Below are 25,275 nucleotides of genomic sequence, written 5' to 3'. Positions count from 1 at the left end.
CTCCTTGCTTAATTTCTGCCTCTGTACCCGCATCTCCATCTCCGCATCTCCCTCTGCCTCCCTCCCCCCATGTCTCCCTGCTGTCCCCACCCCATGACTCTGCCTCTTTCACCCCTCTGTCCCCTCCATCCGTGTCCCTGTCCCTGTCCTCTCCTCCCGTTGGTCACAGGTGGGCTCCTTCTTCATGATCAACCTGTGCCTCGTTGTCATAGCGACCCAGTTCTCGGAGACCAAGCAACGGGAGCACCGGCTGATGCTGGAGCAGCGGCAGCGCTACCTGTCCTCCAGTACAGTGGCCAGCTACGCCGAGCCTGGCGACTGCTACGAGGAGATCTTCCAGTATGTCTGCCACATCCTGCGCAAGGCCAAGCGCCGCGCCCTGGGCCTCTACCAGGCCCTGCAGAGCCGGCGCCAGGCTCTGGGCCCGGAGGCCCCGGCGCCCGCCAAACCTGGGCCCCATGCCAAGGAGCCCCAGCACTACAGTAAGTGGCCCTGCGTCCGACAGGGCACTCAGGCACTGCATGCCAAGTGTCGCTCCTTTCTAGCACGTCCAGCAGGCCCAGCAGCCTCCACATTCCAGGTCTTCACTTCATGCTCAAGTGTTTCCTTCACAGTCCCCAGGGAGCTCTGTCCCCATCTCTGCCTGCCCTCTCCTGGCACCTGTCAGAGTCTGTGCTGGGCTGGGCCTGCTGCTGGGTGGAACTCAGCCTTTGCCCTGGAGGAATTCGACTCCTGTGTGTGTGGAGATAGCAGCTCTGCCCGGGGAGCCACACTTGAGAGGAATGAACAAGTGTCTGTCCTCAGTCTTGGGAAGCTCAAATTGTTCCCCCGCTGCAGCCCACATCACTCCCTTCTCTGGGTTCCTTCTGCTGTCTCCTGCTTTCCAGCACACCTGAGCAATGACCCTGGGTACCTGGCACAAAGGGGCTGTGGGTCTGCCCCCTCAAAGCTGTGGCATGTTGGGGACTCATGCCACCCTGTGCTCTGTGCTTGGCCTGGGGCTGTGGGAGTTACACTTTTGTTGTTGTTGTTGTTGAGACAGGGTCACCGAGGGAGTACAGTGACACCAACACAGCTTACTGCAACCTCGAACTCCTAGACTTAAGCCGTCCTCCCGTGTCAGCCTTTAGAGTAGCTGGGACTATAGGCGTGCACCCCCACGCCCGGCTAAGTTTTAATTTTTTTTTTTTCTTTGTAAAGACGGGTCTCCCTGTGTTGCTCAGGCTGGTCTCAAACTCTTGGGCTCACGTGATCCTCCCGCCTTGGCCTCCCAAAGTGCTGGGATTACAGGCATGAGCCACTGCCCCTGGCCAAGGTTATGCTGTTAGGCTTGGAAGGGGCTGCCCTGTTGGTTGCCTCATCTGTCCCAGGAAACCGTCCTGAGAAAGGAGCAGATAGTAATATTATCCCCACTTTTCAGATGGGAAGACTAAGGGTCAGGGAGACGAAGGGAGCATCTCGGAAGCTGGCATTGTCAGGCTTTGCAGGGGCCTGCCTCCCCTGGAAATGATCACTCTCTCGGGAAGAGGCAAGCCAGGGCCACAGAGGTGGGCCCTGCCCCCAGCCCCCAGCCCCAGTGCCACTTCTCCCAGTTGGCGCCGAGAAGGAAGTCAGCAGGCATGGGGACTGTGCTTGAGCAGGCGCGGGCCTCTGCAGGCCTGTCTCCTGCCTGTAAAGTGAGGACAGGGGCCCCCAGCACGCGGCGTCGGCAGCGGGAGTCAGCCACCCCAGACCCTGCTCTGGAAAGCCCAGTCCTTCCAGCTTTCCTGGTTTGGGAATCGATTCTTGGGAGGCGAGCAGAAGAATGCATGCTCAGAGCTGCCGCCCACCCATCCTCGGGTGCCAGCCGTCCAGGCGTGGGCTTGGAGGAGGCCCCAGGTGGCCCGTGGGCAGGCCCGGCATGCGGATACAGGAGCCAGGGCCGGGCAAGGCTGGCACTGGTGTTGCTGGAGGACGTGGGGGAGAAGTGTTCACTCCAACGGGCTTCCCTCGGCCGCCTAGCCCCCTCTCCTGGCACCTGTGCCCCCTTGCCCCTGGGCCTCCCCTCTGCCCTGGAACACGAGAGATGGCAACCGCCCCATGTCCAGGTGGGAGCAGTGAGCCGGCGCTGGGAAGGGCGTTGGCCTGTCCTCCGGGGTGAGATGGGACTGACCGCTGGGCTCCTGGCTGCCTGCTCCGGCTCCAGAGGCGGGAACGAGTCAGAGGTGCTTATTTGGGGCTTGGGAGGCATCTGGAGGCAAGTGTGGAAATGAAGGGCAGGTGTGACATGCTTTTCTTTCCCTTTCATGTTACTTTTTTGGCTTACACAAGCAAAACTGTGTTTATTCTAGGAATATACAGGAAAACACAAAGAAGAAATTAAACCAGGCAGAGAGAGGCCTCTCTGACACCTCTTTGAGATGGTTCACAGATCACAGAACTCAGTCCAGGGCCAGCCCAGGCTTCTCCTGTGATTCTGGGGCAGCAAAGGGATGAAGTTCCCTCTTCCCAGCGGGCCTTCCTGCCCGCTGCCCCCACCTCCACCCCTTGTGTGGAGGGAAGTCCCAGGGACTTCTGGAGTGAGGGTCTGCCCCTGCCCCAGGGCTTCATGCCTCCTCCCCTCCCTGGGAAACAAACCTCCCCCCTCCCCACTCCCCACCTGCTGTACAGACAGGAAACTGGAGAACACCAAGGCCGCCATGGCCTCCTCTGAGGGGGCCCGCCCCCACATTGGCCTGGCTCTTTCAGAATCACATTTAGTTCCCAAGCTGCGTGACTGGGGCTCTGGGTCTGTTCTGTGCTGACCCAGGGCCTGGGCCAGGAGGGATGGCCGGTCAGCATGGACACGTGCCCTGCACCGTGCTGGGCCCATCATGTGCCTTAAGGGAGAGAATCCTCCTATAGCCTACCTGGTGGGCGTTCCTGCCCCCACATCTACAACAGGGGTGGACAAAGCTCAGAGAGCTGCAACTGCTTCCCCGGGGGGTCTCCGCCCTTCCAGGCTGGGTTGGCTGGTTCCAGGCAGACCTGTGGGTCTGGGAGCCGAGCACACTCGGATATGTCCCCGGGTGGATTGGGCCTGGTGTGGGCAACAACTCTACACCCCTCCCGTTTGCTTTCCAGAGCTGTGCCTGAGACATAGTCCCCTGGACTGCGACGCCCCACACCTTGGTGCAGCCCATCCCCGCCACGCTGGCCTCTGACCCCGCCAGCTGCCCTTGCTGCCAACATGAGGCCGGCCGGCGGCCCTCGGGCCTGGGCAGTACCGACTCGGGCCAGGAGGGCTCGGGCTCCGGGAGCTCCGCTGGTGGCGAGGACGAGGCAGAAGGGGACGGGACCCGGAGCAGCGAGGACGGAGCCTCCTCGGAACTGGGGAAGGAGGAGGAGGAGGAGGAGGAGCTGGCAGATGGGGCGGTCTGGCTGTGCGGGGATGTGTGGCGGGAGACTCGAGCCAAGCTGCGCGGCATCGTGGACAGCAAGTACTTCAACCGGGGCATCATGATGGCCATCCTGGTCAACACCGTCAGCATGGGCATCGAGCACCACGAGCAGGCCAGTGCAGCGCAGCCAGGCTGGGCCCGCGGGGGAGGTGTGAGGGCCCCAGGACCCTGCCCAGGCCTGGGCAGCCCCATGCATCTGCCTGGGTTTGTGTGTCTGTCCCCCGAGAAGTGCTGGGCTGAGCTGGGTCCAGTACATCCATGCGACCTTACTGCCCAGCCAGGGCCAAGCTCAGAGGAGGGAAAGGCCCGGGTGTCTACTGAATGAATGAGGAGTGAACGAGTGAAGCTGGCTAGGACTGGGCCTCTCCGGGACTCTTTTCCTCCTGAGCTGCTTGGCCTGGACACCAAGGCAACCACAGCGCATCCCCTGCCAGTCCCTGCAAATCTGACTTCTATTCACCTCTCCACCTGAGCCCTTCTGTTTTCTTCTTCTTTAAAAAAAAAAAAAATTAACAAAAAGAGAGAGACAGGGTCTTGCTCTGCTGCCCAGACTGGAGTGCAGTGGCACGATCAAGCAATACTCCCTCTTCAGCCTCCTAAGTAGCTGGGACTACAGGCGCGCGCCACCAAGCCTGGTCACCTGGGTCCTTCTGTCCATTCTCCTCCAAACAGCTGGGCTGATTTTCCCAGAGGGCCAGTCTGGTTGGGCTCTTCCCTGCCTCAAAACTTCTGTTGCTCCTCATTGCCCTCAGGACAAAATCCAGACTTTTCCACTACCCTCAAGGCCCCTTGTCTCTACCACCATGTCCCTTCACCAGGCCAGGGTGTCCTGTCTCATCCAGTGACTCCACCCCATATAGCCCCATGGCACTGAGGGCAAGTGTCCCCGTGGTTGTCCTGTGTGTCCTCTCTGCATGTCCCTCTTGTGTGCTGGGAGCAGGGAGGACAAGGAGGAGTGGGTGCTGAGCTGAGCAGTGTGCCCCAGGCCCCCTGGCCATCATGGGGCTGCTGGCCCCAGGGATAGTACACAGGGGAGGGGACAGCTTCTGGGAGGTGGTGGGAGCTGGGGGATGATGTGTGTGTGAGGAGAGCAGGGCCTCCTTGGGGATGAGGGAGGGAGGGGCAGTGGGGTTAGCACGGATGCCTCAGTCCACAGGCCCCACCCGGGGATGACAGCCTGGATGGCAGGTCTGGTCCTGCCCCATTTGGAAAAACACCATTTTCCGACTCCTGCCATCCACCAGCCCCTGGATGGGGTGGCTCCCTGAACCCACTCCCCAGCTATGCGAAGGCTCCCACCTAGTAGCTGGTGACCCTGAGGCCCAACGTGGGGCAAGTCACTGGCCCGAGGTCCCGCCACCAGCTGGGGGCCAGGTTTGAACCCACTTCTTTCTGCAGCAAGACTGACGCCCCGGGTGGGCTGGGGATTTCGACATTCTCTTTGCTTCCCTGCGGCCCTCCTTCGGCAGAGGCCCTGCATGCCACACCCCACGGAGTCGCACTTGCACCTTCCCCTTCCTTAGCTCACCAAGCACAGGCTCCATTCAATTTACTTAAATGGGACCCCTGGGGCTGCCGTGACACTCTATTCGGAGCTGCTGGTTTGCCAGCCGTTCTGGCTTAATTCAAAAGGTCTCTGGGGAGGGCTGGCAGGAGGGCTGTCTGCAGGGGGAAAGCTGGTGAGACAGGGCGGCCAGGACCCGCTTGCTTAGAGTCCTGCCTCTGGCCAGTGCCTGACCCAGGCCTGCAGAGGAGCAGCATTCCTGCAGAAAGCCCCACAGGGAGTGAGTACTGTAGGGCTTGCTCCAGTCTCCAAGTGGGGCAGCATCGAGGGGGCCTGCACAGCCCTGCTACACTCGAGCCGTGGCACTGTCCTTGCCAGGGGCTCGCTCGAGCCAGCTGGTGAGGGCCAATTTCCAGACACTCAGGAATTTTGCAAGCCAGTGACGAAAAGAGTTGGGAGCTTGAAATTGGCCGTGGAGGGAGTATTTACACCATGGAAAATGGCAGATGTTACACATCAGGGCTGTTTGCAGAGGCCTCTTTGCCAGGGTACAGCTGGTCCCTGCCTTTTCACCCACCCCATCCACATCAACATCATGGCCAGGGCAGGTCCAGCCTCAGGCCAGGCCATGGTCCCTGTCCAAGCTTCCTCAGGATCTGCCTCTCTGGCCTGTCCTCCCTCCCTCCTTCTGCCACATTTGTTTGAACATGGTTTCTAACCTCGAATCTGGTAGGGCCTTTTTTTTTTTTTTTTTTTGAGATGGAGTCTCACTGTGTCGTCTAGGCTGGAGTGCAGTGGTGTGATCTGGGTTCACAGCAACCTCCGCCTCCTGGGTTCAAGCAATTCTCCAGGCATGTGCCACCCCTCCCAGCTAATTTTTAGTAGAGACAGGGTTTTGCCATGTTGGCCAGGCTGGTCTTGAACTCCTGACCTCAGGTGATCTGCCTCCCTCAACCTCCGAAAGTGCTGGGATTACAGGCATGAGCCACTGCACCCAGCCAGGTTGAGCCTCTTCTGGGAGCGGTAGGCTTCACTTGGCTCCCTGACCAGGCGAGAGATGAAAAAGGCTGTTCCCACTGTGCGTCTCCTGTCTGGTCACAGGGAAGACCTGATTTCCTCATCTACTAAGCAGATGTCTTTCCCTTATAGGGACAGACCACTATTTACTGAGCATGTACTGCAGGCCAGGCCCTGTGCTGGCATGGTGCCAGTGAGTCCAGCCACCCTCAAGGCAGGGATTATTACCTTGCCCCTCTCGTACCCTTGGAAGGCCGCTGCTCAGAGAGGCAAATAGATCATATAACGTTTGGGTTTCAGTCCCGGTTCTGGCTGGGCTTTGTGGCTCATGCCTGTAATCCCAGCACTTTGGGAGGCCGTGGCAAGAGAATCACTTGAGCCCAGGAGTTCAAGACCAGCTTGGGCAACAGAGTGGGACCCCGTTTCTACGAAAAATAAAAAAATTAACCAAGTGTGGTGGTGCATGTCTGTAGTCCCATCTACTTGGGAGGCTGAGGTGGTGGGAGGTTTGCTTGAATCCAGGAATTTGAGGCTGCAGTGATTGGTGGTTGTGCCACTGTATTCCAGCCTGGACAACAGAGCAAGACCCTATATCAAAACAAACAAAAATTCCAGATCAGCCAAACAAACCAATCCTGGTTCTGCTGTTGACTGGCAGGGTGGCCTGGAGTGTGTCACTTGGCTTCCTCACCTGGCACCTCCCATCTGTAAATGGGTGCACGGATCCCCCCACACAGTGGCTAAGAGGGTTGACTGCATTGTGGGTGCAAGGATCCCCCACACGGTGGCTAAGAGGGTCGACTGCATTGAGAACCTGGTACTTAGTAGGTGCTCATTGATGAGTCACTGCTTCAGAGTCTTGGCTGAGCCTCACACCACCACCCCTGGGTGCGTTTACCATCCTCTGTCTGGAGTCTCAAAAAATTAATTAAAATAAGATTGAGGAGGAGGATGAGTCTCTGAAATGTCCTTTATAAAGCAGCTCCAGTGGCAGCCATGGTTGCCCGGGCTCTGTGCAGGGCTTGACTGTGGGCCCGCTGGTATTTTTGCTCGACTCCCTTGGCTCCCAGACACTGCTCCGCGGGAAATGATCCGCCCCCATGTTTATTCTGAGCAGCACTGTCTGAGGTGGTGCTCTCAGAGAGAGGTGGCCCAGGGCTTCCAAGGGGGGTGCAGGGAGAGAAGGAGAGGGTGGGTGAACTCCCTCAGCCCTTCTCCTGCAGGGGAGGCAGCATGGGAGGCCTTGTGCTATACCCCATTCTGGCTGGCAGGGAGCTCTGTGACACTGAGGGGCAGGAGGCGAGGGTGTGACATCTGTGAAGTGGAGCAGAGTGACCCTGGGCCTGGTCACAGGGTGCTCGAATGACAGGTTAGATTGCAGGCACTCAAGCCTTTAGCGTGGCCACTGCTGCTGGAATCATGGGGGCATTACCCAGAGAACAGCTTGCTCATCCAGGTTCCTCATGGCAGCAGATGCTGTTTCTTGCAGGGCCTGGCCTAGAAGGAGGGGATGGGTGAGGTAGGGGTCAGCCAGGCAAGGGCCTGTGTGTGACTCTTGAAGTGGTAAAATGGGGCTGAAATTCCCACCCTCTGGGTAGCCCAGGCTGTGTGACGGGCAGGTGGGACAGGTCAGCTGGGGTGGCCAGGCTTCTCCAGGGAGGCCTGATTCCTTCATCGTCACCACTGTCATTGCATCACTGTTCTTCCTGGTGTGATCCTCCAGCAGCCTTGTGGGGCAGACTGGGGGAGCATCTTATCCCCACCAAACAGATGGGGAAACTGAGGCTCAGTGAGGTAGATGGCTTGCCCAAGGTGCCAGGGTGAGCAGCGACAGAGCCAGGCTCCCAGAGGTTGAGGTCAGCTGTGGACAGTTGAACTGGAGGAAGGCATTGCTCCTAGGAGCAGCGTCTATCTCAGCTTCTCTCTCTCCTGCACACACCTGTGCAGGCCCTGACTCCTCCTGAGCTGGGCAGGGCTGCCCTGCAGCCTCATCATGTCCTGGAGCTGGAGGCTAACCACCGAGTGAAGAACAAAAAACAGAGGGTTGGGGAGCATGGGCAGCTGGGCAGGGTGCGGGGAGCCTCCTTGGTAGGGCTGACCCTAGGCCAGGCTATAGTTACTGGCCCCAGCTCCCAGGGGACTGCATTCAAGGCCTCTGAATCAGTGGCTGGATCAAAGCTGGCTTTATTCTCCCTTCAGGAGCCCCTGACATGTCAAGTCACTGCCAACCCAGGTCTGAGGTGACTCTGGGAAGTGAAGGATGGAGTGGCTTAGTGGCTGACATTCCAGCGCTATAGGGGCACAAGGGAGAGAGACACCAACATGGACAGCAGTCACAGAAGGCTTCCTGGAGGTGATGGCACTGGGGACAGATCCTGAAGGATGACTAGGAGTTCATCAGTGAGACAGAGGGAGAGGGACCAGGAACATAGTTATCCCCCCAAAGGACCCCGAGTCCTCGAGAAGGATGTGTACAAGGGGCAGGGCAGACAGTGCAGGAGGCCAGGAGGGCTGTTCATTCAGGAGGACCTTGGAGCCGGTTTTATCCTTAGGGCAATGGGGAGCCCGAAAAGGCTTGCAAGCAAATGACACATCTGTACTGAACGGGGCCTCACCAGAAAAGCGGAGCAGGTGAAGGCACCTGGGCCATGGAGGTGGGGATTTGGCCAGAGGGAGGAGACCTAGGTTTGAGATCTGACTTCAACACAGCCTGGCCATGACCCTGGGCAGTCAGTTCTCTTTGAGTCTCAGGCTCGCTGTCCGTAAAATGGGGACAATATAGGGCTTGAGGTTGAGAGGAGATAATGCATGGGGCATGCTCAGCACACCCTGCCCATGGGAGGGCCTAATCAATGCTAGCTGCCATTATTATGATGGGGGTGGTGCTGGGCTGGAGGGCTTCCCGGTGGCCAGCTGACTTCTGCACACCCTTATCTACCCCTACAGAAATGGCAGTGGTTGGGCAGCCTGGTGCCACCTGAATCTGCATCAGGCAGGGACTTGCAGGCTCCCACTGCTGCCCCCTACCTCCTGCCTCTAGCTGAACCTGGTGTTTTCAGCCCTTCAGCACCTCCGCCTTCACTGGGTGCTCTTCGCCACCTCTAGCAACCTTTCTGCCATCTGTCTGTCTGTCCGACTGTCTGTCTGCCTGCTCTTTTTGTGTCTCTGGCCGTATCTATGATTCCCATGGTGTCACTGCTTCATCGTCCTGGTTCTTCTTCACGTCCGTGTCCCTGCTTTCCTCTCTCTATGTCTCCGTCTCTCCACGCCCCACCTTTGCCCCTCACTCCCTTGTCTGTATCTGTCTGTCTGTGTCCATCTCCGCGCCTTCCTCTATACCTCCCTTCCTCCTCGGGCTCCCACTTGCTGTGTCTATTTTCATCTGTGTGTCTCTGTCCCAGAGAAATGCTTGCAGGAGTGATGGATGGTCCATTAGAAAAAGATTAACAGGTGCGCTGAATGGAGAAACATCTGTTGTGAGGGAGGAGAAGGTGCGGGGTGACCTTTTGGATGGCAGTGGCTCCCCGCATCCCCGGTGGGAATGCGTGTGTGGCGCGTGTGGCCAGAGCCAGCTGGTCATCATCACGGAGTGTCAGCATCTACAGCTTTTATCTCCGCGGACATCGCTTACTGGGCTGGCAAATTGCTGGCTCTGACCAGCATCTGGACCCTGGCTCAGCCAGGGCCGCTGGGCCTCAGCCCTCCCCACCGAGGGTCCCTCTCAGGGTCCCACTCCTCTTTTGGGACGACTTCTTGAGTCAGATGTAATTACAGATGGAAATGGGCCTTCTCCTTTCATCTGGGCTTGAGAGGAGCTGGCAGTTTTGCTAGCTTTCCCAGGCACCAGGTTGGAAGCTGGTGCTTGGGTTATTTATTTATTTTTTTTCATCCTCCTTTTAACCCACATGGAGTCAGAGTCAGGTCCTTGCAGCTCCCCATTGCTGATGGAGAGGGCTCCTGCTTTCGGTCCTCTGCTCTCCCACCTCCCAACCCGTTGGGCCCTCTGCCTGCACAACCTTCTCTGCTCCCTGGCACCGGCTCTCTCTTAGCTTTTAGGTCTCTGCTGAGATGTCGCTGCCTCCTGACCCCACTAGCACCGCTCCCCTAGCCACCCCCTGCTTTCCTGTCATCAGTACACCAGCTTGGTTTGTTAACTTGGTTTACTGGGCTTTGCCTCCAGAACATGAGCTTCTCAAAGGCAGGGACAGTGCCCTGACTCCCTCACCACTGTCCACCCTGGTAGCATGAGCCCAGCACATCATGCCATTCAAATCTGTGGCAGCCATGCAGGGATGAATGAATGAATGAAGGAATGCAGCTGCGGTCCCCATGTGGTGTAGTGGGAGAGCAGTTTGGAGTCCAGCTTGGTTCAGTCCCCTGCCTTGCCCTGCCATGTCCTTGCTGGATGGCTCTGAACAAGTCATTCCCCTCCCAGTTTCCCCAGCCTCAGTCTCTTCATCTGTGAAACGGAGAGGGTAACTTGTGTTGGGCATCAAATCAGGTCTCAACAACGGTGCTTCCCGTCTCTGTGATTCGGGCAGGGATGACCTGGCACCACTGTGAGCACACACCAGACACTGTGGCAGTCCTGGGGAAGCTGTGGCGGGGAGAGAGGGGGCTGGGCCTCCTAGGAGCCTTAGAGGAGAGGTGTGGATGAATTAGTTCATTCACTCGACCCCCTAGTTTTATGGCTAAGGAAACTAAACCCCAGAGTAGTGGGGAGGCGACTCTCCCAGGACCACACAGCCACTTAATGTCCAAACCAAGCCTGGACCCCTCTAACTTCCCCCACTGCCGCCAGCCGTGGCCTCTAGGGTGGCCTGCTTTAAACACGGGTTCTTTGAACAATGCCATTTGCAGGACCTCAGTTAAAAACCAGGAGTAAACAGCTCTGGGAGCAGAGGGAGGCTCTGCAGCTGCTGCGGCAGGGAGCTAGTCTCCCTCTGACCAACCAGCCGCTTTGGGCAGGTCCTCTTACCTCCCTGGGTCTGAATGTCCTCCTCTGAGAGCTGTCGGGTGTGCTGAGAGCCACCACAGGTGCTCTGTGCAGGACTGTGCCTGGCATGTAGCAGGTACATTGTGTCCATCCTCCTTTCATGGGGCACGATGGCCCCAGCCACCCTTGGACCTGAGATGGCCAGTGCTGGGAAGGAGAGAGAGAAGTTCTGCATGAAGGGCAGGAGTCTTGGAGCCAGGCTGCCTGGGTTCAAATCCTGGCCCCACCACTTGTTAGCTCTGTGGCCTCAGGCAAGGGACTGGTGTCCTGTAAACCCGCATCCTTGCCTGCCTGCAGATGGGTTCTTATGAGAGGCTAAGTGAAGTGATGCCTGTAAAATACATAGAACAGTTCCTGGCATGTGGTAAGTGCTCACTAAATAGGTTAGGGTCGTGGGCAAACAGGGAGTTTCTGGCGATGCCTGTCCTGCTTTCCTGTCTTGCTCTGCATCTTAGCCGTGTGACCTCAGACTGGCCTCCAAGCCTCAGTTTCCTCATCTGTAAAATGGGTATCAGAACACTTCCCTCGTGGTGCACTACAAGCCTCATTTCCAAATTTGTGGAAGGTCAGCCCTGTAGGGTCCCCCAACTCTCACCATCTCAGCAGACCTCTCAGGACCCTGAGGTAGCAGAGTTGAGAGGCCCTCAGGGCCTTGTACACGCAGCAGTGGGGAGACCGAGCTATGGTGAGGACACCGACCTGCCAGGCCACACAGCCAGGGTGGGTGTCCAGAGGGGATCCACAGCTGCCCTCTGATCTGACAGGGTCTCCATTCCCCACCCCAATGCCCCACAGCCAGAGGAGCTGACCAACATCCTGGAGATCTGCAACGTAGTCTTCACCAGCATGTTTGCCCTGGAGATGATCCTGAAGCTGGCTGCATTTGGGCTCTTCGACTACCTGCGTAACCCCTACAACATCTTTGATAGCATCATTGTCATCATCAGGTACTCCTCCCCCCTCCCCCCAGGCAGCAGAGTGCTGGGGGGGAGGGGGCGGGATTTAATGCGAAGACCCCAGCCAGTATATAAAGGACATAGGATGGCAGTGGAAACCCGTTGCACTGAAACAATTATCGAAATAGTCAAACATTTGTGATTTAGCAACATATTTATGCAAAGTTAAATAGCACGATCTAGTAGTGGGTCTGTGACTGCTATCATTCCAAGGAAGGGATGGGCATAAATAATATTGGGAAACAGCTGCATCGACTGTCACATGACATGAACACATCAGTTACTTTGATTGCCACAATGCCATAGGTACTGCTAATTCTCTGTGGCTTCCTGTTTACATTCATAACCAAAAGACACACTAAATCTCATAAAGAGGACAGTGACATCCACGGAGCTCCTGGATTCTAGCCAGCGATTTCTTGTGGGGGTGGTGGTCCATGGACTCCAGGTGAAGAGCCCCTGATTAGCTGTGTGGAGCAGCATCCAACATATTTGTCAGATGGATGGATGAACGGAAGCTCTGACTCTGTTTTCCCTTCTCCCTCTGTCTTCCTCTCCCCCCGGCCTCCTACTGCTCCCTCCTACCTGCACCCTGGGCCTGCCCTGTGGGGCCACAGCATCTGGGAGATAGTGGGGCAGGCGGACGGTGGGCTGTCGGTGCTGCGGACCTTCCGGCTGCTGCGCGTGCTGAAGCTGGTGCGCTTCATGCCTGCCCTGCGGCGCCAGCTCGTGGTGCTCATGAAGACCATGGATAACGTGGCCACCTTCTGCATGCTGCTCATGCTTTTCATCTTCATCTTCAGGTGAGCCTGCCCTGCTGGGGGCCATACCTCAGGGCCTGCTAGGGCTGTGGGTGGGAACCTGGGGGATGTGGTCCGCTGTGCTTCTCTGGACAAAGCCACCTGGACCTGGGTGTGAATGCTGACACTGTCCCTCAGTCCCCTGTGGCTTTCAGCAAGCATGACCCCCTGAGCCTCAGTGTTCACCTCTGTAAAATGGGACCCATGCTGCCCCACCTCCCCCTGCCCCGCATTTTACTGAGTTGACTGGGAATGAAACAAGGTGGGTGGGCAGTTTGCTGCATGTCAGTCTGATGAGCCTCATCCATCCTTTCCCCAGCATCCTTGGGATGCACATTTTTGGCTGCAAGTTCAGCCTCCGCACAGACACTGGAGACACGGTCCCTGACAGGAAGAACTTCGACTCCCTGCTGTGGGCCATCGTCACCGTGTTCCAGGTGAGTGGCTGCTGTGTGTCCATATGTGCTGGGGAAGCGATGGGACAGTAGTCCTTGGAGGGGCGGGACTGACAGCCCCCATGCCTCCCTGGAGAGCCTAGCCCTGGACTAGGGGTACCCTAGGGCTAACTGTGTCTCCCCAACAGATCCTCACCCAGGAGGACTGGAACGTCGTTCTCTACAACGGCATGGCCTCCACCTCCCCCTGGGCCTCCCTCTACTTTGTCGCCCTCATGACCTTCGGCAACTATGTGCTCTTCAACCTGCTGGTGGCCATCCTGGTGGAGGGCTTCCAGGCGGAGGTGACTGCGGTCTTGGCAGAGGAAGCACCCCCACAGGGCCTGCAAAAGACTGGGCAAGGGAGAGGTGGCCTGGATGGGGGAGGGCTGCAATTCAAACTTCTAGCAGGCAACCTGTTCCCAGAGGAGGGGGTTGCTGATGAGGTGGTCAGCTCTTCATCATAGGAAACATGCAAATGGAAACTGCATCTGCCATCCCTGCTGTCCCCCAGGGATGTAGGACTAGGTTTCTCCATCTCTGAGATTCGAAATCCCCCAAGACTAGGGACTCTGGGCCCTGCCCCCTCCGTTCTCTGAGGCTCTCGGGATACTTGCAGTCAGGCAGATGTAGGGTTGTGGCCTAGGTTCTTGTTAGCATCTCGTTTCCCTTTTCCAACCCTCAGTTTTCCCATCTGTAAGATGGTGGCGGAAACACCCGTAGAAAAATTCAGGAGGGAGCTGGAAAGGGAGGAGCTGGGCTGACCTGCATTTTAACGTGAGGGATGCTCTCCCAGGGTGACGCCAATCGCTCCTACTCGGACGACGACCAGAGCTCATCCAACATGGAGGAGTTTGACAAGCTCCAGGAAGGCCTGGACAGCAGCGGAGGTAAACAGGCCCTCGCTTGTCACCTAGAGGGCCAAGAGCCTTCCCCACAGATCCAGGTGGGCAGAGGGGACAGCGTCTGACTTCCCCTCAAGCCCAGGCTCAGGGACTGCTACTTTTCTATGGTTTGTTGTTTACGTTCATAATTGGAAAAAATGTGAAATCTCAAAAAGAGGTCAGTGACGTCCATGGACTCCTGGGATTCTAGGCACAGGGGTAGCCACAGCCTACCACATCCCTCCACACACCAGGGCCCCTTGGTTACAGCCTCAGGGCCTTAGGTCGAGGCCCAGGTTCTGGTCTTGCCTGGCACTACCAGGCATCCTGGAACAAGCATCCCCCAACCCTAGCCCAGTGTCTTTCTCGGTAACCAGGGCGGACGGTCCCTGCCTTGTTTCCCATTGTGGGCATGGGAGTGAGGTGCCAGGCTGGTCCTGAGCACAGAAGGCAAGGGGTCCACACATACCTAAATAAAGTTGAGAGCCCTACAGGTGGGGCAGAGGGGAGGCACTGTGATGGGGTGCAACCAGGAAGACTTCCTGGTAGAGGAAGCCTCCTCAGAAAAGCTTTCCATTTCTGCTCCTTCCTTGTTTGTTTGTCTCGTGGCTCCCTTGCTCTTGTTCTGTCCTTCTGTCTGCCATCTGTCCCTCCCTCTGTCTCCATCTCACTCCTCCAGATCCCAAACTCTTTCCAATCCCCATGACCCCCAATGGGCACCTGGACCCCAGTCTCCCGCTGGGTGGGCACCTAGGTCCTGCTGGGGCTGCGGGACCTGCCCCCCGACTCTCACTGCAGCCGGACCCTATGCTGGTGGCCCTGGGCTCCCGAAAGAGCAGCGTCATGTCTCTGGGGAGGATGAGCTATGATCAGCGCTCCCTGGTGAGTCCTTGTGGGGAGCTCTGGATGGGCGCTTCCTGCTGGGGTATGTGTGGAGGGGCCCTGAAGAGAGGTACCTGCCAGTCCAGCCTCAGACTCTGGTGCCCAGCCAAAGTCAGGCAGGGGCCATATCTGTTGCATTCCTGGGTGCCCAGTGCCAGAGCGGGACCTGGCAATAAGGAATGAATGAATGCCTAGTGCCAGTGGGGTCTGGTGCAGAAAACTGGGTTTTCATCTCAGCAGCAACGTGTAGGGTAAAAAGAGCTGGGCTTTGGGGTCAGGCAGACTACAGCTTGAATCCAGCTTCTGCCACCTCCAAGCTGTGTGACAATGAGCAAATTACTGCCCTTCTCTGAGCCTCAGTTTCCTTACCTGTAAAATGGGAAGATGGCCCTAACTTGCTGTACCTTCCTCAAGGGAAGTGAGGTGGCAGAAGGGGATATAACCTCTAGGTGGATGTTCCCCCATGTCCCCATGGATGTGGATGGAGTGAGGTGGGACAGGGAGAGGAGTTTTAGGGTTCATTCCATCACCCGCTGGCCAGGTGAGTGGCCCTCTTAGAGCTACAGCGGGGGTGCAGGCTGCCTTCGGGCATCTGGTGCCCCACCCGTGGGTGTGCCTGGGGCGCTGACCCGAGCGGAAACTCCTCCCAGTCCAGCTCCCGGAGCTCCTACTACGGGCCGTGGGGCCGCAGCGGGGCCTGGGCCAGCCGCCGCTCCAGCTGGAACAGCCTCAAGCACAAGCCGCCGTCGGCCGAGCATGAGTCCCTGCTTTCCACGGAGCGCGGCGGCGGCGCCCGGGGCTGTGAGGTTGCCGGGGACGAGGGGCTGCCACGGGCCGCACCCCTGCACGCCCCGCACGCCCACCACGTTCATCACGGGCCCCATCTGGCACACCGCCACCGCCGCCACCGCCGGACACTGTCCCTCGACACTAGAGACTCGGTGGACCTGCCTGAGCTGGTGCCCACTGTGGGCGCCCACCCCCGGGCCACCTGGAGGGCGGCGGGCCCGGCCCCCGGGCATGAGGACTGCAATGGCAGGATGCCCAGCATCGCCAAGGACGTCTTCACCAAGATGGGCGACCGCCGGGATCGCGGGGAGGATGAGGAGGAGATCGACTACGTGAGTGAGGACGGGGCCCAAGGGGACCTGGTGCAGCGGGATAGGAAAGAAGGGGGTGCGGCCGCAGGAGGCGGGGCCCCAGCGGGCGGGCCCACGGGGGGCGTGGCCGGGGCGTGGCCGGAGCGGCTAGGGCTTCAGGTGCGAAGCAGGAGGGGCGGGGCCGGAACTGTCCACCCCTGAGCTGGGCCCGCTCCTGAGAGAGAAGCCCTCCCTGGCTGACCCCGGGGGGCAGAGAGTTCGGAGGTGACCCTGCGACCCCGGTTGGCGGGATGGCCGCATGGGCGGAGACCGGCAGCCTTGCGCCTCGCTAACCCCCGGCGCTCCATCCTCCTTTGGCCAGACCCTGTGCTTCCGCGTCCGCAAGATGATCGACGTCTATAAGCCCGACTGGTGCGAGGTCCGCGAAGACTGGTCTGTCTACCTCTTCTCTCCCGAGAACAGGTGGGCGGGGCCGGGCCTGGGGTGAGGGTTAGAGTAGGGGTGACGTGGGAGGGACGGATCTCTGACGAGCCAGGCAAGGCCATTGGTGGTGCTCTCCCAGACCACAGCGGACCCTCCTGGCCCAGAGGTGGGGGTCTCCAGGGGAGAGTGTAGCCTCCTGAGGGCTGCTGGGTGAAGATGGATTTGGGGAGAGGGATTGGCTGCAGGAGGTCAGGGAGGAGATAGCCTTGGCTTCCAAGATCCCTGGGGAGCAGAGGTCCCTCTGGGGCTAGGCGAGAACTTTAGGCAAGATGGATGTTGGTGGCCAGGCTCTTCTGGGCTCTCCTCTAGTCTAGGCCATCCCTGTGCTGGGCGCCAGGTTGAACCATCCTCAAGTAGCCTGTATGGCTTGCATCTCAGGGGACATCAGAAGGTTTCCTGGAGGATGAGGCGTTTGTGCTGGGCTGTGGAGGCAGGTGGCAATCCAGTAGGCACATCAGGGGCTGTGAAGAGGAGGAGCCTGGTGCGGGGCAGGGAGCAGCCTGAGGGAAGGCCTGGGGCAGAAGCAGAGGGTACCAGGCAACGTGGTATCCTCCTAAGAGGCTCAGGGATCTGGGCTGAGTAAGCCTTGAGTGCCAGGGCAAGGTGGGTGACCTCATGGTGTGGGTGTGTGGTCAGAGGAGGTGGCGCCAGGTGGGTGCCCTGAGCAGGTGTAGAGTCAGCACCTGCCATGTGGCCAAAAGAGAGGATAGGGGTTGCTTCCTTGAGGCCAGCCTGGTCTGCACTTCTGCCTGGGCCCTCTGCCTTCCTTCTGGCCAGGGTGGGAGGCAGCTGATGCTCAGGTGGCCCCCACCCACCCTGCCCAGGTTCCGGGTCCTGTGTCAGACCATTATTGCCCACAAGCTCTTCGACTACGTCGTCCTGGCCTTCATCTTTCTCAACTGCATCACCATCGCCCTGGAGCGGCCTCAAATTGAGGCTGGCAGCACTGTGAGTGGCTGTAGCCTTTGGGCAGGGCAGGGACCAGGCCAAGGGACAGCTTGCCAGGGCTGAGGGGGGCAGGGAGACCTCCCACCATGGGGGAGGCAGGACAGGGAGTTTGCCCATGGGGGAGGTGGGACAGGGAGTTTGCCTTTGGAGCGGGGAAAGCCTCTGTGAACTGAGAAGTGGCAGGCTCTCGTCTATGCACCTTGGCCAAAGCAGATGCTGGCCAGTGACCAGGCAGCTCTGGGAGCCCCTGGGCCCATGGTATCTCCCGATGCTTTCAGGAACGCATCTTTCTCACCGTGTCCAACTACATCTTTACGGCCATCTTCGTGGGCGAGATGACACTGAAGGTAGCTCCCAGCTTCACTCGGGGCCCCTGACCCTGGGTCAGCCCCTGCCTCAGCTTGTCACTCGCCTGCCATCGGCCTCATTCCACTCGTAGCCCCATAGCCCACCCCTCTGGGTACCAGCCCCTGGGCTGGTCTTCCGCAACCCAGAAGGGGTCAGCCTTGTCCCCATTCACAGGAGTCACAACCCCGCCAGACAGACGGGTACAGGGAACACTGAGTGTGATGGAGGCACCTGCTGGAGGTGTGGGGCGCAGGGGAAACATCCCGTCTGGGGCGCTTCCCAGGGCTGGCAGTTTTGAATTGGATTTGCCAGAGGCACCGGGAACCTAACGGGGCGGCCTGCTGGGCCCTGCCCCTGCTCCGTCCCCGCCCGTCACCCACCCTCAGAGAGCGGCCTGAACCCTCTCCTTCCCTCCAGACCCGCCACTTGCAGGACCCCGCCCACTCCCACCCCGCCCCAAGCCGACATGGCCTCGCCCAGTCCCCTCGCGCAGAGCCCGGCTGGCCCCGCCCACCTACCCGCTCCTCCCTGGGCGGCCTGACCCCAGCCCCACCCCTGTCCCAGGTGGTCTCGCTGGGCCTGTACTTCGGCGAGCAGGCGTACCTGCGCAGCAGCTGGAACGTGCTAGACGGCTTTCTTGTCTTCGTGTCCATCATCGACATCGTGGTGTCGCTGGCCTCGGCCGGGGGAGCCAAAATCCTGGGAGTCCTCCGAGTCTTGCGGCTCCTCCGCACCCTACGTCCCCTGCGGTGAGGAACGCTCCCTGGCGGATGGGGGAAGGTGTCATACACTGTGCAGAGAAGCCACGGGTTGGTCGAATTGGGCCCTCACTCTGCCCTCCCCTCCTGCCCACTTGGTCCTCCAATAGTGAGTGCCAAGCACCCTGAGCTGTTCCCGGGGGAGGGGACTGCAGACCCTGGAGGTGGGGCATGCTGGAAGAGCAGGGCCGAAGCTGGACCCCAGTATTGCTGCCCACTCTGGGTGTCCGAGTGGCTCATTGCCATCTCTGGGCATCAGTCCCTAGACCAGGGTGTGGTGTGGACCCTGAGGAGCTGGGCACAGTGAGGGGTGAGGGCAGGTGCCCTGCTGCTGCTGTAGATCTGAGGCCTGGGTGCAGCTTGCCTCCTGCTCTGCCAGTGTCTGGGTTGCCTGGCTGTTTTCTCTGCATTCCTGGCGACTGTCCTCATGCCCCAGGATGTTCAGCCCTGGTGAGCCCTGGGGGCTCATGCCCTGAGATGCTCAGCCCTGGTGACTCTGGGCTGAGTAGTGGCTGCCTCCTGGTCAAGGGATTATGTGTGCCTGGCCTCTCCCTGCCCTCAGTGTCATCAGCCGGGCGCCGGGCCTGAAGCTGGTGGTGGAGACACTCATCTCCTCCCTCAAGCCCATCGGCAACATCGTGCTCATCTGCTGTGCCTTCTTCATCATCTTTGGCATCCTAGGAGTTCAGGTGAGGGGTGCCCAGGCTGGGCAGGGACTGGGCTCTGTGACTGGGGAAGAGGAAGTCTCAGCCAGCCAGGGGAGAGACTCCACATTCCAACCTCATGCGCCTTGCCTGCTGTGGGCTCCTCCTCCAGGGAGGGAGACGGGAGACAGACATGGGCCCAGATGACTGAGCACAAGACAGGCTGAGTAAATGCAATCAAGAGGCGAGTTCCTCTCTGATTTGCAACCCTCACTCGTGAGAGCACCAACTTTGCCCCCTTTCCCCAGCTCTTCAAGGGCAAGTTCTACCACTGTCTGGGCGTGGACACCCGTAACATCACCAACCGCTCGGACTGCATGGCCGCCAACTACCGCTGGGTCCATCACAAATACAACTTCGACAACCTGGGCCAGGTGAGCACTGCCCTCCTAGCCCTGATCAGACCCTCCCCTCTCTTGGATGCCAGTGGCTCTGGGAATCACAGACCTGGCTTCAGTCTTGTACTGCCAGGACTGACACTGACTTCTCCTCTCCAAGCCTCAGTTTGCTCTTCTGCAAAATGGGTAAGGGTAGCACTCACCTCTCAGGTGGGACGAGGCTTAGAGAGTCTGTGTGCAGAGTGCCCAGCAAACACCTGCACTTAGTAGGTGCTTTGTGAACATTGGTTCTTGGCTCCCACCCCCAACCCAGGGGCCCCTGACAGGAATTTGAGAATCAAGCAGTCCTGGAGGTGAATCCAGCTCTGCCACTTTCTGTAGGTGTGGCCTCCCTGAGCCTCAGTTTCCTCATCTATGAAATGGGAATGTTATAGCCTGCCAGGCAGGCTGCGGTCCAGATGAAAGGGTATCAAGCCCTTGGCCCGGGGTGGTTCCCTCTCCTGTCACCCACCCACTGCTGTCTGCTCTGTCGACAGGCAGACCCCTGCCTGGTGTCTGCTTTTCCCTTGGTTTCCTCTCCTGGGGGTCTGCCAGGTGTGACCCATCTGGGCAGTGCCCCAGGTGAGAGCCCTTGGCTGGCGGCCTCCCCTTCCCTGCTCTTATTTCTCCAGGGCCTGCCCAGGAGGCCAGGTATGTCTACTTGCAGACATGCCTTGCCCCAGGGCACACAGGAAGGAGCAGGCTCCAGGCCGTCGTCCTCCGCTGGCTGATGGGCAGTCTCCAGCTAGATCCCACTGGAGGGCTTGCCCCCCAGTGGCACCTCAGAGGGGAGCCACAAGGCCTTGGAGGGGCAGTGAGTGCCCAGGGAAAGGGTGTCAGGAACCGTGACAGTCACTACCCCTGCCCTTCTGGGGAAAAGATGTCTTAGAAAGTTGAGGGGGATCTCACCTGGGGCCTTTTGTGCCCATGCTCCTGACCCCCTTTACCTATGGGCCCTGCCCCAGTGCCAGCCCCGCCCCTTTGGAGCATTTCTGGGTCTACCTGGCATCAGGCTCTTCTGGAGTCCCTCATGGGGTGTTCTCAGCACTCGGAGCCACCTGGAGGGTTCCAGCCCGGCCTGCAGCCTCTGACTTCTTAGTGGCCCTTACCAGCTGTGTGCCCTCAGACAAGTGCCAGACCCTCTGTTCCAGTGTCCTCATCTGTCAACGGGGACAGTGATGGCAGGTCCTTGGAATCCAGGAGCCTCTTGTGCCCTTGGCAGGGGGGCTTCCTCTGCCCTCCCTGCTCCTGAGTCTGAACACTTTCTGGACACTTTCGGCACCGTTCCCACCTGGAAAGAGAAGAGGAGGCGTCTGTGATCTGGATGGTGGGAAGGAGGGGCCAGTGCGGGGCCAGAGACTCATTCCAGAACCGCATGTCCTGGCCCACAGTGGCAGGAGCACAGAGCGGGGTGTGACCACCTCTGCCCTGGGGAGAGGGCTTCCTGAGTAGGACATGTGACCTCCGGGCAGTTTCTGGTGAAATGGGACCTTTTGTGAACCTACTAACTACTGGTACAAGGATGGCACAGGAGGCTGTGCTCAAGTTCAGTTCAGAAAACCTTTACTGAGCACCTGCTGTATGCAAGGTTCTGTGCTGGGTGCCGGTGCTGCAGAACCAGATGTGACCTCACTGAAGGGACATGAGGATGCTGATCTGCCATCTCTGTGGGAGCCTTGGGTGGCTGTGTTCTGGGGACCACCTCCTTTTCAAAATTTTACAAACCAGGGAGAGGAATGATTGCCATTTTACCGATGAGGAAATGGGCCCAGAGACATCGAGGAACTTGCCCCAAATCACATAGCCAGTGAGTGGCACGGCCTGGGCTCTGACCCAGGGTTCCTGACTCCTCATGAGCTCCTGTTTTCAGATGCTAGGGCAAGCGTGTCTTACCCCCTGGAGTAAGGATGGCAGGGACCGTCTGGTTGAGCCTCAGTTGGCCCTCCCAGCACACCTGCCAGAAAGGTATTTGTTAGCTCCATTCTGTGGGTGAGGGGACAGGAGTTTGTGAATTTTTTTTTTTTTTTTTTTTTTGAGACGGAGTCTCGCTCTGTCACCCAGGCTGGAGTGTAGTGGCCGGATCCTGGCTCACTGCAAGCTCCGCCTCCCGGGTTCACGCCATTCTCCTGCCTCAGCCTCCCGAGTAGCTGGGACTACAGGTGCCACCACCTCGCCCGGCTAGGTTTTTTTTTTGTATTTTTTAGTAGAGACGGGGTTTCACCATGTTAGCCAGGATGGTCTCGATCTCCTGACCTTGTGATCTGCCTGTCTTGGCCTCCCAAAGTGCTGGGATTACAGGCTTGAGCCACCACGCCCAGCCTTTCGTGAATTTTTTTTGCTCAAGATCACACAGCTGGATGATTTCAGAGCTGAGACCAAAACCCAGGACTGTGGGTCCAGCACTTTTTCTTCTGTAACAGCAACTACAAGAGTATGTTGCAGGCACATAGTAGGTCCTTAGGAAAGGTTTGTTGGATGAGGGCACAGCTCTGTCACATGGAGAAGACCTGTTTGTCCCTCTGTCTCCCAGGGGCAGAAGAATAGAGGGCTGAGGAAGGGTGGCTGCAGCTGGCATCACTCACACTCCTCACTCCTGCATTCCCCCTCCCCATGTCTCCCAGGCTCTGATGTCCCTCTTTGTCCTGGCATCCAAGGATGGTTGGGTGAACATCATGTACAATGGACTGGATGCTGTCGCTGTGGACCAGCAGGTGGGTGTAGCTGGGACCAGGTCAAGCCTTGATGCAGGGAGGGACATGGTATCCTTGGGGCCCAGTGGTTTGAATTTGAAACTGGTGCCAGCGAGACCCACAGCCCCAGTGTCTCCCCACTGTCAGCACAGCCCACCCCTGACATCTTGGCCTGAATCTTCACCATTAGAGCCACTCCTTAAATCATTGTTACATTTGCTTTGGCAAATCCCCCCTGCTCTGTGTGGAGAGGCATCTGAGCTGCTCCTGCCTGAAGGGGCGCAGAGCCTGGTGGGTAGAGAACCAAGTGCAGGCAGAGAAGAGGGGCTGAGCCAGCTGGCAGAGGAACAGAGAGGGTGAGAGTGTGATGTGTTTAGGGAATTGAGAGTTGGGGGCTAGGTGCAGAAAATGAGAGGCAGGAGATGGGGAGAGGAGGCAGGTAGGGCTAGGTGGTCTGCAAGACCCCGAGTGTGCAATGACAAGGGGCAAAAGTTTATTCTGAGGGCAGAGAGAGCCAGTGAGGGGCTAACAGCAAGAGTGGTGTCCCTGCTTGTCAGGTCTGCTTATCAGTGCAGCCTCCTGAGGGCTGCTGAGTGAAGATGGATTTGGGAGGGGGATTGGGTGGAGGAAGTCAGGAAAGAGACTCAGTCTTGGCTTCCGAGACCCCTGGGGAGCAGGGGTCCCTCTGGGTCTAGGTGGAGACTTTAGGCAAGATGTGTGGCTGACCAAGATTGGCTGTGTTCAGACTGAGGGGGTCACTGGGAGAAGAAACAGAAAGATTCTCTAGCTCAAGACAGGGCCCACTCAGTGGTGGAGGCAGGGCTGTGTGCAACTCCCAGGCTGGTAATGGACCCCTGGCTCTTGGCTTCATGGGTCCCACCCAGTAAGACTCTGGAGCTGGATGTGGGGGTGGCGGTATTGGGTGGGAGGAATAAGAATGCTTGGCTGCATCTTCCTCTACTTCCTTGTCTGCTCTGTGTCCTCACCCCCACCAATGCACGCATGCACATGCATACACGGATTCCACCAAGGAATCTGTGCATCCAAGTTTTCCTCTCTGCTGGCCACCTTGTTTTCTGCCTTATTTCTGGATGGGTGAAAAAGTGGATGGATGGAGGTGTCGATGGAGGGGTGGCTGGCTGGCTGGGTGGGAGAATGGGTGGGTGGTGAATAGGTGGGTGGATGGATGGATGGATGGATGAATGGATGGATACATGGGTGAGTGGATGGGTAGGTGAATGGATGGGTGAATGGGTGGGTGAGTGGATGGGTGGATGGATGGATGGGTGGGTCGATGGGTCGATGGGTGGATGGGTGAGTGAGTGGATGAATGGGTGAGTGGATGGGTGGATGGATGGATGGGTGGGTGAATGGATGAATGAATGGGTGGATGGGTAGATGGATGGATGGGTGGATGGATGGGTGGGTGGATGGATGGATGGGTGAGTGAGTGAATGAATGGGTGAGTGGATGGGTGGGTTGGTGGATGGATGGATAGATGGATGGATGAGTGGGTGGATGGATGGGTGGATGCATGGATGGATGGGTGGGTGGATGAATGGGTGGATGGGTGGGTGGGTGGATGGGTGGGTAGATGGATGGATGGGTAGATGGCTGGCTGGCTGGCTGGTTGCCTGGTGGGTGGATGGATGGGTGGATGCATGGATGGGTGACTGGATGGATGGGTGGGTGGGTGGATGGATGGGTGGATGGATGGATGGGTGGATGGATGGATGGGTAGCTAGATGAATGGCTGGCTGGCTGGTTGGCTGGTGGGTGGATGCATGGATGGGTGAATGGATGGATGGGTGGGTGGATGGATGGGTGGATGGATGGATGGGTGTATGGATGGATGGGTAGATAGATGAATGGCTGGCTGGCTGGTTGGCTGGTGGGTGGATGCATGGATGTGTGAATGGATGGATGGGTGGGTGGATGGGTGGATGGGTGGGTGGATGGGTGGGTGGGTGGATGGATGGGTGGATGGATGGATGGGTAGATAGATGAATGGGTGGCTGGCTGACTGGTGGGTAGATGGATGGGTGGATGCATGGATGGGCGAGTGGGTGGATGGATGGGTGGATGGGTGGGTGGATGGATGGATGAGTGGATGGGTGGTGGATGGATGGGTGAGTGAGTGGAAGGAAAGGTGGATGGATGGATGCATGCATGCATAGGTGAATGAATGGATAGGTGAATGAGAGGAAGAAGACAGACGTTTCCAGGAGGCAGCCGCTAAGCAGGGAGGGAGAGGTGGCTTTCTTGGCTGAGGACTATATTGTGTCATGCTCAGGGTATTTACTTCTTACCTGCTGCCTCATTTAGACCTCACAGCTGCCTTCCTGGAGGCAGGCTCAACACATCCCCACTCCATGGAGGCTCAGCCAGGTTGGGCACTTCCCCATGGTCCTGTAGGGCCTGATCAGCCTCCTCAGCCCTCTCTGACTCCCCTGCAGCCTGTGACCAACCACAACCCCTGGATGCTGCTGTACTTCATCTCCTTCCTGCTCATCGTCAGCTTCTTTGTGCTCAACATGTTTGTGGGTGTCGTGGTGGAGAACTTCCACAAGTGCCGGCAGCACCAGGAGGCTGAAGAGGCGCGACGGCGGGAAGAGAAGCGGCTGCGGCGCCTGGAGAAGAAGCGCCGGAGTGAGTGGGTGCCTGTGGAGGGTGTGGGCCACCCAGCTCTAGGCCCCTCTGCCTGGACCTGACCCCAGCCTCCTGAGCCTTTGGAGCTGGAAGGGAACAAATGATACAGCCCCTGTGTCCAGGGCTCAGTCACTTCTCCCAGCATCTTCCCGTCCAGGGGATCTGAGCTCCATCAGTGTCCAATGGCTGACACCACTGCCAACCTGAGTGAGGCTGTTGGGGGTTCAGTCCAGGCATAGGGCAAAGGCAGAGCCTGGGCGCCCTGGGCCATGGGAAACCTGCCCTCCCTGCAGGCAGGCCCAGAGCTCCTGCCACAAGCTCATTTG

The 25,275-nt window shown here is 58.6% G+C and overlaps 1 protein-coding gene across 1 annotated transcript in view; it reads left to right on the top strand.

Annotated features, from left to right (window-relative positions):
* CACNA1I (calcium voltage-gated channel subunit alpha1 I) overlaps positions 1-25,275 on the top strand; it is a 119,292-nt gene that overhangs the window by 78,083 nt on the left and 15,934 nt on the right. The window contains 18 exon segments of the mRNA XM_030914993.1: positions 170-482; positions 3,103-3,131; positions 3,133-3,531; positions 11,732-11,883; positions 12,510-12,695; positions 13,012-13,129; positions 13,276-13,431; positions 13,923-14,016; positions 14,690-14,892; positions 15,543-16,013; positions 16,354-16,454; positions 17,300-17,423; positions 17,702-17,770; positions 18,336-18,520; positions 19,092-19,218; positions 19,482-19,607; positions 22,232-22,321; positions 24,757-24,949. Of these exon segments, the coding sequence (XP_030770853.1) occupies positions 170-482; positions 3,103-3,131; positions 3,133-3,531; positions 11,732-11,883; positions 12,510-12,695; positions 13,012-13,129; positions 13,276-13,431; positions 13,923-14,016; positions 14,690-14,892; positions 15,543-16,013; positions 16,354-16,454; positions 17,300-17,423; positions 17,702-17,770; positions 18,336-18,520; positions 19,092-19,218; positions 19,482-19,607; positions 22,232-22,321; positions 24,757-24,949 (3,136 nt within the window).

This window comes from Rhinopithecus roxellana, chromosome 13, assembly GCF_007565055.1.
Source record: "Rhinopithecus roxellana isolate Shanxi Qingling chromosome 13, ASM756505v1, whole genome shotgun sequence".
Taxonomy (NCBI): domain Eukaryota; kingdom Metazoa; phylum Chordata; class Mammalia; order Primates; family Cercopithecidae; genus Rhinopithecus; species Rhinopithecus roxellana.
The sequence above is the reverse complement of the archived record's forward strand: the minus strand, read 5'-3'. Positions and strand labels throughout refer to the sequence as shown.